The sequence below is a fragment of the Thalassophryne amazonica genome, chromosome 6 (assembly GCF_902500255.1).
Source record: "Thalassophryne amazonica chromosome 6, fThaAma1.1, whole genome shotgun sequence".
Lineage (NCBI taxonomy): Eukaryota > Metazoa > Chordata > Actinopteri > Batrachoidiformes > Batrachoididae > Thalassophryne > Thalassophryne amazonica.
Genome location: NC_047108.1, coordinates 34,246,862 through 34,260,008, shown reverse-complemented (window position 1 = coordinate 34,260,008; position 13,147 = coordinate 34,246,862). Strand labels below are relative to the sequence as shown.

Here is a 13,147-nt window from a genome sequence, read left to right as displayed (position 1 = left end):
GTGAGTGTCCAATCAGAATTGGTTCACCGTCACATGGTTTTCCAAAATCCAATCGTAGGGCAGATTCACGTCACGTGGAAAGCCAAAGATCGTTTTCAGGAGTGATGTGTTACTAGTTTATTATAGTTTTCTGCGTGTTTTGAATAAATGTGTGTGTGGAAAATTATTTCTGCTTTACTTTTTCCTTTATTTCTGATTATAAACCTTTATTACACTTAAACACAACTATAGCATATATATTTTGAAAGCACAGGTTGTCCTGAAAATAAGAGACATAAAACTTGATTGTGGGATGCAGGGAGAGCTGTTAACAGCAATAATAAAACATTTATGCCAGGCGAGTGAACTGTCCAAAAAATGCCCTCGGACCCCAGAGGGTTAACCACTGAATCTGAAACATGACAGTAGATGTGTGACACGACGTGGTATAGTCTCTTTGCCAAAGGGTATTCCATGTGACGTCAGTGACCCTATGGCCTTGGCAGAGGTTTGCGCTCTCCAAGTGCTACTAGTTGAAACTGCAATAATTTTTGTGCTTAAAAAACTAAAATAATCACTTTTACCTTGATTTGTTTGTAATTACCCTGAAATTAAACCTGAAAGTTTGTTTGAAAGTAATATTCATTATTTCAGCTGAAATAAACTTTGAATTAAAAATCTGACAATATCTAAAATTTGTGGCCCTAACTCCAGTTGATTTAATAGTGTTTGGTGCCTTGACTCTACTTTGTGCTGGTACTTAACTGATGTTTTAAACTGACCTGAAAATTAAAAATGGTGTTTTCTTGCAGACATTGTGTGTTTGTCTCCCAATACATTGTTTAATACCTTTTCACATACTTCACAGTCCCTGCTCCAATAAAATAACCATTAATGATACCAGTGACTGTAGAGCTCATGTTGGATTCAGCGTTAAGAATGAACATCTGTGTAGTTGTCAGTGTTAAACTTCTTTCTCTGTCTACAGTGTCCTCAATGAGGACTGGACCTGCAATGACATACATAGCTTTCGGAAGGGTCTGAGTTATGAGGAGCAGAGTTTGAGGTAAGAATGGGTGCACGGATGGATAAACAGGCTCATCCTCTTATGTTTAATGTTACTGCAGAATTATTAACATGAGTTCTTTCAGGAGACGTGTGTATGGGGTCAATCTTATTGATGTGCCTGTGAAGTCATACGTGCAGCTGTTGTTTGAAGAGGTGAGACAGATTGCTTTGGTTTATTGGTGCAGGATGGATCATCCTGTTTTAACGCTGTCCTTGTGGGAATTTTTAAAAAAAAGCTCAGACATACTATATTCTGCAGCCATTACTAAATACAGTTTCTATCTGAGTGTATTCAAAGCAGATTGTGTGATAAGGGAACAGTTCAATAATGTATTTTGTTTGATGTGGTATGGATAAGTTGACTTGCACAAGTTATTGTTTTTAGAAGTATTACATTTGGCATTCTGGTATGAATACTGATCAAGAGCCACTGGAAAACCCAGGTTTTTTTTTTTCTTTCTTTTATTGACAGCATGGAAAGAGGGAACATTTCCATCAGATCCCTGTGTTCTTTACAGTGTAATGTTTGAACAGCAAAAATATTGTTGCTTCAGTGGGAGTGGGTTCATCCAACAGCCATCTTGTGTAGAAAATAAGGTCAAATCAATGGTTACAAAGGAGAGGCGCTAACCTATTGCTGTGCATTGATTGACTCAACAGCCGAAGCGAAAGCTGCAGTCTTCATGTGAACAGTATAGACTGCTTCAAATATTAAAACCATTCACACCCCAAGTAAATATAAAGTCTTAAGCTTACCTGTTACGTTGTTTCAGTCGGATTCATCATCACAGCCTAACAAAAATGTATCCACATAAAGCTGCCTTTTTTTGGAAAACAATGTCTGGAAATAGTTTAATTCCTTTTCATGGCTGAAGAAATGCAGCGTTTTTAAAGAAGTCCCTCTGTGTTTGTCTGCTCCGGGTACAGTTTGTCCCGCAACAAGAAAATTAACTTATTTTAAAAGTTGAAAGAGTCACAGCGCCTCATTCATTCGCGCCAGCACGTACCACAGGCATCAGTTGACTCTTCAGCATTCTAATGCTGAAAATAAATCCCATGATCCATCAAGAAAAAAAAAGGTAAATTACTCTGTTTGGTACACTTCAACTGTGAGCAACAGTGTACGCGCTCTCGATGACATGCATGTCAACATCTACATGCTCCGCCGACCAAACAAAAGGGTACTGCTGGTGTTAGCAATACAAACCAAGCCAGACTTAACCATTCTGACCCATACTACATGTGCAGTACCAACCCGGACCACTTGGTAGAAACTAGACTATAGACTTCTGGGTTTTGTGAGTGGAGAAACTGGGAATGGTGCAGCATTTGCCTGTTGCATCTCCATTCACAGGATGTCTGTGGACACCTGAGTGTGAATTAGCCTGCTTGACTCTCTGTTTTTCTTTAGGTCCTCAACCCATTCTATGTCTTCCAGTTATTCAGCATTACTCTGTGGATAATTGATGAATATTATTACTATGCTTTGTGCATATTTATTATCTCCATCCTCTCCATCGCTACCTCACTTTATGAGATCCGTAAGGTGAGTCTGCATGAAACATTGTTTTTCATTGTAGATGTTAATTAAGACACAGTTGAAATAAATATTGGTACCTTATTTAACTTATGTCTCCACAGCAAAGCACCACTCTGCACAACATGGCTCGTCTGGTCACTGATGTTCCAATACGCAGAGTGTCGGGAGGTGAGTTTTTACAAATGCATTATCCTTGCAAAAACAACTTTTAGAATGAGTATGAATTGTAAATGATATTACTCTTAGGTTATTGCTCATATCCATAGTTTTTGAAACAATTTGACAATTACACAGCATTAATTTGATGGTTTTTGCATCCACATCTGGTGCATTCATAAATTAGACCATGTCTTCTGTATGACGTCTAAAGAGCTGTTAAAAGACCAGTGAAGACGTCCATCATCAACCTGGATGTTGAACAATATTATGTCTGGGGTAGGGAACTAGAAATTTTGAATTAATTTTAAGAACAACCATAAAATATGTAAATTTGAATTCATAATCTTCTGAAAATGTGAACATTTGTAAGTCCTTCTTTACTCTTGAAGTAAGCAAATATTGCTAGCAGATGTAACGGTAATGTTTGAGTGTTGCTTTCATGCTACAAAGCTTCACAAGGCTATGTTCTATTTTCTGTGTTGTCTCAGAAGAGCAGTGTGTGAGTTCACTAGACTTGGTCCCTGGAGACTGTTTAATCATTCCTCAGGAAGGGCTGCTGCTACCCTGTGACGCCACCCTGCTGGCTGGGGAGTGTCTCATCAATGAGAGCATGCTCACAGGTACAGTAAAACTCGCATAAACCATCATCGTATAAACTGCTGTTGCAGACCGAGCGGTCCCCCGTTGCAAAGTTATAGAAGCTAAATCAGGCTTTAGGATTTTAAGGTACCACTGCAGTGGACTTAGAAAAACGAGTGACTCGACCAAATGTAATTTTTTTTTTAATGCACACAATGTACGGCGCTTATTTAAGGCAGGTGTTTATTTTTTCAGACGAAGTTTTGACCCAGCCATTAAATGAGGCAGGCCCCTCCCTATTCAAGATCAGGCTTTTAATCAAGGAAATATGTAAGCCTAATTGGTCCTGGGAGTTTACCGTAGATACTCCTGACTGCAACTAATCCATTACATACATATAACATACATGTAACGGATTTTGCACATTTTATACATATAAACAGATTTTACCCATTTCATACATATGGCTGATTTTGATTATAAAGGACAAAATACGCCGGTCCACCTGCATTTATTATATGTGAGTTTTACTGTAGTCACTATGGCACAAAGTTTTATTTAGTTAACTAGCATGTTGACTACTGGTCACTGTGTGACGGTAAATGCTACTATTGATAATCATTTAAAAAGAGAACTAATATTATCATGTTAAAGTCTCTTTATATACAATATTTTACATTTTATTTTTACATCGTCCTTCACATAAAGAATATTAGCAGGTCTTTGGCACTTGTTAGATTAACATTTTCTTCTCTCAAATTGGATGCCTTTTCTCGTTTATCCTGTAGGAGCTCTTCTTTTTCTTCACCAGTTTGTGAATGACATGACTTTCATTCTTTCCCTTTGCTTTGCCAGTTCCTTTTCTTTTTATTTCCTCCTTTTTTGTGCTCCACAAACTTTCATTTGATTTTACTTGTTGCTGCACATTTCGTTGTCATTTTGAAGGTATGAAATGAAGTCAAAAAATATTTTAAAGCACATGTAACAATGCATTGGTTAAAAAAATGGAAGGAGCTTTTAGAAATAGCAGAAAAATAATTTTGAATATTTGGGATGTAATATGTAAAAAAATAAAAATATATATTTATACTGGTACGCTCTTTAAAGGAAATCATAATTCTTACCAAATAATAAGACTTCATCAGTCACTACATTAAAGTCACAACCATTCAATCACTGATCATACAATATCTTGTCTACATCAACAAACAGCCTATAAAGTTAACATGGGATGGAATCATAAAAAATAGATGGGGAAGAGTGTAGTGTATAAGATGTATAAGTGTATATTTTGTGCATCTTAAAATACTGCATAATTTGAAAATGGGTACTGGATTATTAACAGTGAAAGTACCAGGCCAGTAGCCAGTGTTTTCTGTAACTTTTGTTTGTTTAGAGCTGAAGTGAAGTACCATGCCATTGGTCTAAGTTTTCCAAAAAAAAAAAAAAGTTTATGCGGGTTCCAAAAGAAAAAAAGTCAATGTACATAGGGTGCTGCCATTCTAGGACTTTGCCCAAAGAGAATAATATTGATCTGTTGATTCAGCAAATAATTTGTGCATTCAATGCCATGACCTATGTCTTCAGGTTTGGTGTGTGCTCCTGTCAAAACCTTTCCTAGTAGTCCCTCCCCTCATCACACGCATTGTCTATCATACGCAGACATGTCTTCAACACTATCCCCACTTGTTTTTTCTAATTTACTATGATTACAGCTCCAGACTTTCTGACCCATGGAGGCAACCTCCCCTTTGTGAGCTGGAATGTCAAAGGCTTGAATTCACCTGTTAGGGCCCTGTCACACTTTGACGATTTACCCAGCATATACCGACGTATGAAAAATGCACCAAATACACTGGATACGATGAATACATTAATGGAGCTGTTACACTTTGACAGATTAACCAGCATATGCTGACAGCCCTGTTTCCACAGAGCGGTCCAAGTCGGTACTGCATGGTATGGTCCGGGGCAGAACAGTTAAGTCTGGCTTGGTTTGCATGTCCACCAGCAGCAGAACTGTTTTGTTTGGCAGTTGGTACAAGTAGATATTGGCAAGCACATTATCGAACACTCGTACGCTGTCACACAGCCTCTTTGCTATACACGGAGGCCAAAGAGAGTAATTTAACATTTTTTAACATTTTATTTTTGTCTTGATGGATCATGGGATTTATTTTCATTGTGTGTAGAATGCTGAAAAATCAACTGATGCCTGTAGTAAATGCTAACATGAATAAATGAGGTGCTGTGACTTTTCAACTTGTAAAATAAGTTAATTGTCTTGTTGTGGCACAAAGCACCAGTGTTCTCTGGTTCAGGCTGAGAAACGCACAAAACACTGAAGGACTTCTTTTAAAATGCTGCATTTCTTCAGCCACTACAAGGAACTAAAGTATTTTCAGATGTCGTTTTCCAAAATCAGGATGCTTTATGTGGATAAGTTTTCATCAGGCTGTGATGATGAATCTGACTGAAACAAACAGGCGAAATGAAGACTTCATATTTATTCCATGTGTGAATGGTTTTAATGAACGTATTTTGATTTACAAGAAAAGTCTGTCAACAATCGCATAACTTACCTACAACTTATGGTCCACATATGCGGGATGTATCAAACATATACTGGCATATGTTGAAAATATTGTGCATGCCCAAAGTTATTCTACCTACCTGCCATATTACGATATATATTGGCGTGCTTCAACGTGTTCTTAACTTATACAAACCTTACCCATAACTTACCAGATGTATGCTAGCATTTTTAATATGCTTGGTATATGCTGAATAAATCATCAAAGTGTGGCAGGGGTGTACAGCCTGAACACAGTGGTAGCCCTTCTGCAAAAAACTCATTTGAAGGCTTCTGAAATTAAGAAGAAAATGAGTTATATCACTCTTGTAGGGCCGGGGGGGGGCCTCTATTATAATTCATAACAGTTCTTTTCACAGCAATCCACACTGTGGCCGACCCCATTGGGGTGCTATATTTTTGTTTCGTAATACACTATATAATACGCCAGTAGTTTTAGCCAGCGTAGCCAGTAGTTTTAGCCATCATTTACCATTTATCAGACACATTGTACTGCCATTATAGCATGAATTGCTTTTATGGAGTATTCTGTACTTTAAAAAGCTTCAATAAATAAACCTTTGGGGGAAAAATCTATAATCACATTTTATTCTGTGTGCAGGTGAAAGTGTTCCAGTGCTGAAAACCTCTCTTCCAGCAGGTGAAGGAAGGTACAGCCCTGAGAGTGCACGCAGGCACACTCTCTTCTGTGGAACTGAGATCATCCAGGCCAAAGCAGGAGGCATGGGAGCCACTGGTGCTGTTGCTATTGTTATGAGCACCGGTAAGGGGAATGTTTGAATTACTTTGTTCTAATGCTGCGTTCACACCGGGCGCAACATGAGCAACAGCAGCGACAGGTTGCCATGTAATCCCTATGGAACGACGCGTTTTGGTGCCAAGTCATGCAGCGCGACGCGATGGATACGAATGAAGCGACGCGAGTGAAGCAATTTTGAGCAATTGGCGCCTTTGTGGCGCGATATTGCGTCGCATCACGTCACGTTGCCCTCCTCCCCAAGTTGAAAAATCTGAACTTTTTCATCTCGTCGCGCTGCGATGACCAATCAGGGACTGAATATGTAGTGACGTGGAGATGTCTGGAGTTTGACTGAAGATGTGAACATGTCCTGTATCTGGTAGCAGCCTGTGAGCAGGACTTATGTCTCTTTTGTCCTTTATTTCACAATTATGACAGAGTTTTTGGAGTGAGCAGCAGCCCTGCAGCAGCGGGAGCGGAGTTTATTTTTCTTTTTATTTTACGTGCGCGCGCGAGCGCATCGTCCATGGAGATTATTTTACTTATTAACTACACAGATGTATAATAAAACAAATGGTGACTGGTTTCTAAACACAATTATGACAGTTTTTGGAGCCAGCAGCAGCCCCGCAGCAGTGGGGAGCGGAGTTTCTTTTTCTTTTTTTTACGTGCACGCGAGCGAATTGTCCATGGAGATTATTTTACTTATTAACTACACAGATGTATAATAAAGCAAATGGTGACTAGTTTCTAAACACAATTATGACAGAGTTTTTTTGGGGGGAAAGAGCGAGCTGCAGCCCCACAACAAGCAGCGGAGTTTCTTTTTTTTTTATATTGTTTACATGTGCGCGCGTGAACGGGACAGGAGGTCCTCAAACTGGGTCCCGCAGAGGCGGAAGGACCACTGAAAGCGGTCGTTGTCCAGACGCAGCTCCTGCAGCAAATAATGATACTCCCTGTATTGGGAGCTTTCCACAACAACTCGCTCCGTGTGATCAAGGTCCGTCATGTTAACTTGACTGACAACCGGAGCCGGCGAGCGGAATGGAAGCTCCTCCTATTTGATGACACACCGGGGCGAATTTTCACAGCAAAAGCAGAGCGACACACCGGGCGAAGGACGCGCGTCCGACCCCTGCGAATTTGTAGCGGCTGATCGCGCCTAGTGTGAACGCGGCATAAGACTGTCTTTAATCTTTATGTGGCATTGTTAAACTAAAACTGAAATATGACTGCGCATGAAGCACTAACATTGCTATAAAGTATATTGTTTCAGTTTCCAGTTAAGTAATTGCCTTTCATCTCTGTCCAAGGACACTTTGAAATAGCAGTCCAATCATGAGGTGTCATGTCATACTGTTGTGGTCAAATGTTTCCAAACACTCATCATGGTTGTGAATATCATGGTAATTTTGGGCATTTGATGATGTCTTTGAAGTGTTCATTTGCTGGGGTGGAATGATTGCACAACATACATCATTAATGACTTTAAAAACAAGAATTGGGAGCACATCTAATCCACACAGGTTCAAATATATACAAACATTCACTTAAAGGACATCATAACAATTTAGATTTAGGCTGTTAGTGACCATCTGATGATACACCGGTGTCGCAGATCGAACGCTCCCCCCCTAAAAATCGGTCCACCTGCCTTCACTGCGCATGCGTCATTTGGGACCATAGCAGCTCGTCTGAGTCTGACCCTCTACACCCAAAGCGATCAAAGGGAATAATGTGATTATTAACCATCAGATGACAAAGAAAAACCTCTTAAATCATTCTAAAGTCCGTTTTAAGCAGAAACGAGGCCGTTTTAAGCAGAAATGAGGTGAAACTATGTGACGCTTTGAAATGACCGACGTGCAGTGAATGCATCAGCTAGCAGCTCGTGCAGCCGTGGCGCTCTGATCGCTTCATCTGTCATTTATTATGAAATAATGCTGAATTTATGTGGAACTGATTGTTGTACAAAAGCTTCAGATATGTTGCTGAGATAGATGATGACTGGAGTGCAGTTTTAAGCAGAAACAAGGTGATAATCCATGAACCGCGGCTAATGACCCATGCACAGTGAAGGCAGGGTGGACCAATTTGGTCAGTGACACCGGGATTACTTTGTGCACTTCCGTGACCAATCTCAAAGTATACGGCATTCACCACAAACAGGTACGGAGACGCCAAAAACAAAGTACTCGTTTTTCTGAGTACTGTATTTTCAACGACGTTTACTTAGCTTTGAGGAAAATGTCCCAGTGTGCACTTGAATGGAATGCAGCTGCTAACGTTAAGAACAGAGCCGCAGATTAACTGTAATGTTTGCATAAGTATGATGTCGTATAATGACTCATTTTTAAGTGATAACTGTTAATTGGCTCACATGTAATGCAATGTGAGTCTGTCATGAATGATCCATCTGTCGTCGCCGTTGTTATGTGTGTGGACCCTACATCAAAGTTTTTTCCAGACACGATAGTTTGGACATAGAGATTCCCTATGCAGCAGCATCTTTTGGCTGTCTGATTACTAGATGATATATTATTATCCTATACCCATGTGTATTTTTGGGGTAAAAACCTGATTTTTGACAAAAAAAAAACTTTGATCTTGGCTATAACGTTAATACTTTGCTAGCATGTTGCCCATAGGGATCGAGGGGCTGTAGATTGGGTAGTGTTTATAAAATAGGTAGCTGACATTTTTCAAGGGTGGTAATAAATTATGCAAAGTTTCTATAATGAGTTGGAATGGTGTGTGATTCCAGAATGCTTTAGAACCTTATACCTCAACAGTTTGTTGAAGAAGAACTCAACCTTTTTATTTCATGTTAATTGCGTACTTTTTTTAATGTTAATTTACTGTCAGTGTATTTATAAATTGTTTAGGTTCTTGTTATCACATACACAATTATTTGTTATTATTGTTATGATTAATATTATTATTGTTATTTTATTTTTACTTCTATTTTGTCATTTGATTTTTAAATGGACCACAATGGAAATAAGTGTCACTTTCTTGTCATCCATGTATGTTTAATGTATTTACACTTACATTATGTATTTACATCGAACTTACTAAATAAAATCATGCATGCATGCTGTTAATATATAGATGATTTACCACACCTTGCTGGATTGATGTGAGTCCAGAATGAGAATATCAATGTCCATTGTTCAGTGTTGTCAGCTAATATATGTTGTTTCTCCAAAAATATTAGTCCTATCAACATTTCGTTTTGGCAGTGTTCAACCTTGACCCAAAATACATAAAGATACCAAACGGCAAATGTCAGCTCTCCCCAGTTTGTCCGTGACCGAAATTATACGCATGCACACATGCACACAGAGCTTTTTGTCTTTTCTGCATTCTGTCGCGAGCAGGTGCTTTTATTTGTACACACCAACAAATGGAGACGCTGGCAGAAGACAGAAAGGCACTACACTTTTTACTCATAGTAATGGCAACATGACACTTGGGATGGCATGTGAAAACAGAAATTTTTAGAACCTTAGACCTTAGACCTCAACAGCTTTTAGAAGAAGAACCCAAGAACTGCAGAGTACTGCAGTACTTTGGTTGCATGAAACCGGTGGGTGCATGTGAGGCAATGCAGACTGGAACGGAGGCAACACACAGAGCAATACACTAAAACAAACGGGTTACACAGGTAAAACCAGCACTCAGAGGAGTGCAAAGAAATTCAAAACTGCTGCTGGATGTACCATACAAGGAAAGAGATGACATTCTCATGCAACACAGCACGTACCTTGCGTGAAACTTTGTAAAAAAAAAAAAAAAAAAAATTGATTCCTGTTGTTTTTTCATCTAGATTTTAATGTTCAAGGAGCAGGTGTAGGAATAACGCATAGCTCCACATGATTTCTATTCACATGCATAAATAATAAATTCAAACAAACGAGCAAATACACTTTTCCCCCCAACCTCCAATTTCAATTATGTAAATCATATCAAATGGGTATATTGTTTAAAGATCTTAATTAACCTTATTTGGTGAGAATAAGGTATGACTATGTAGTTTCTGTGCACAAACACAGTAAATGCACCGTGCAAGGGATCTGCCCATAGTCAGGCAGATTGGTATAACAATTGTGGGTTTATACATGGAAGTATGGAATTTGGCACGTCTAGACAATGGGCCTTGTAAACTTTTAGCTATGGAGGCACTCGAAATAAGGTCTGTATGAGCTTTAGCAGCCATTTTCCAAAATGGCAGTCAAAAGAACACTGTTGTCAGAGTATTTTGCATAATGAAACAATCACAGATGATTGCATGATCCAATTTGTCTAAATAGCACCCTTTATTAATGTTAAACCATTAAAAATAAGGTGTAAAAGCACATTATCAAAATGCTTGGTCAGCCAAATCTACCAATGTTGTTGTCCATTCGGCTGCTCCCGTTTTGTGTTCGGGGTCGCCACAGCAGATACAACCAGATCCGCATTGATATTTGGCACAAGTTTTACACCGGATGCCCTTCCTGATGCAACTCCAGTGTTACCTGGAGAAACACACACAGCTGCTGGTGTTCCAGGAGGTCTCCCATCCAAGTACTAACCAGGTCCCGCACTGCTTAGCTTCTGAGATCTGACGGGATCAGGCTTACACAGAGCAGATCGCCTGCTGCATATAACATTTTGTTGGCCAAGTCAACAGGTCAAAAGCAGATTAAGCTGTGTTCACACGGCACCAATAAAGGACACCAAAGCCAAAACGAAACAAGAAATCTGGACTTGCGTTGACTTTGAAGACACCATTTAACTGTCGTCCAGCTTCATTCCTGCAACTGGCGCATCGTCAGAATTTTCAAACTCTTGAAAAATGTGAACGAATCCCGACGACAACTTCAATTCGTCTGTATTCCGTTTTGCTTTGTCTTGACAGTTCCTCATCATTTGCGTAGTTCCCGTACCGTCAGCGTTCCATTTGATTGTCGTCCAACTTCATCCCGACGTCAGCTTCAATTCGTCCGTATTCCGTTTTGCTTTCTGTCTTGACAGTTCCTCATCGTTTGCGTAGTTCCCGTACCGTCAGCGTTCCAATTGATTGTCGTCCAACTTCATCCCGACGTCAACTTCAATTCGCCCATATTTTGTTTTGCTTTCTGTCTTGACAGTTCATCTTTTGCGTAGTTCCCGTACCATCAGTGTTCCGTTTGATTGTCCAACCTCCCATTTCCAACGTCTTGCACGAACATTGACAATATCGGAACAGATCAATAACTAAAGATCCAACGACCTGAATGTGACTGGTCCATATGTGGGATGAAAAGCAACATTGTCATACAGAAACAATAGCGGCAAGAACGTTTTGTCAACTACTTTGACTATTTACGCATGTTCCAACCGTCTGTGGCTGGAAAGGCTGTGCGCACATGCATGTTCCAGCCACAAACAGCCCTGTGCACAGCTGGCTGGAGTCTGCGTGTGCGCACAGCCACAAACGGCTGTGTGCCACCAATGGCTGTGCACACATTCGCATGTTTCATTTTGTTTTTGTTTAAGGCGATAAGGTTGGCGTTCACTTTGTTTTTCTTTTGTTAATTTTAGTTTTGTTTCGTTGCTTTATGTGCTCTTGATTCACAGGTTTTTCGGTGATGGGAGAAGTGCAGGCTCATTCGTCCACCTTTTCTCAACGATTTGTGACTGTGTGACTTATTTTCCTTCGTTCAGCTATCGTCGTGCGCCATGTGACCAGGCCCTTAGAGTGAGGCTGCACCTCAAGTGAGACTAATTGGTAGCCATAATGTAGTTGAAGGGGTTGTAAACAGTCAATGTTGTTGTCCATCTCCTGGACATCTGCATGGACTTAATAATTCTCAAAAAAGTGATATTCCTCTGTATTGTTAAAAATGTTTTTTTTTTTTTTTTTTTTTTTTTCTTAGTTTGACGTAAGCAGTGGGTCACCCCTTTGAGTCTGGACTGCTTGAGATTTCTTCCTCAAAATAATCAGAGGGAGGTTTTCCTTACCACTGGCACCTGTGTGTTTGTTCTAAGGGTTGATAAGGTTAGACCTTACTTGTGTGAAGTGCCTTGAAGCAGCTTTGCTGTGATTTGGAGCTATATAAGTGAAATAAGTTGTTCAGGTTGCCTGGGACCGCTCTATGGATCACAATCTTGTCCACTGCTCTGACACAAGGCAGTACATTTCAGTGCTGCTTTCTTGCATTTGCATCAAGGATGTGCTGGCTTCTGTCAAGGTGGTCCACAGTGGGTTCCATTTGGGTGGGCGACCCACCCCCATTCATCAAGGGATGGCAGCTCTTGAGCGACTGCAGTTGCCTGGCCACAGCAGTGTCCCCCCTGGTAGACTGCACCTCTTATTGGTGGGATGGCATCCATGGTTCTCCCTTTCTTGGTGAACAGTTCCTTCTGACTTTCATCTATGTTGATCGGGTCACTAGTGTGGTCATACAGCAGGATGATGAAGCACTCCAGCACAGCAACATCGTCATCAGTTATTTCTGCT

General features: G+C 40.0%; 1 protein-coding gene across 5 annotated transcripts in view; it reads left to right on the top strand.

The window, feature by feature from the left end:
* atp13a2 (ATPase cation transporting 13A2) overlaps nt 1-13,147 on the top strand; it is a 107,228-nt gene that overhangs the window by 73,154 nt on the left and 20,927 nt on the right. For 4 of the 5 annotated variants that reach the window (XM_034171959.1, XM_034171961.1, XM_034171962.1 and 1 more), the window contains 6 exons: nt 968-1,045; nt 1,131-1,200; nt 2,459-2,593; nt 2,689-2,755; nt 3,235-3,366; nt 6,520-6,681. In XM_034171959.1, the coding sequence (XP_034027850.1) occupies nt 968-1,045; nt 1,131-1,200; nt 2,459-2,593; nt 2,689-2,755; nt 3,235-3,366; nt 6,520-6,681 (644 nt within the window). The remainder of the gene's footprint in view (nt 1-967; nt 1,046-1,130; nt 1,201-2,458; nt 2,594-2,688; nt 2,756-3,234; nt 3,367-6,519; nt 6,682-13,147) is intronic. The other variant, XM_034171960.1, reaches the window with a different exon arrangement.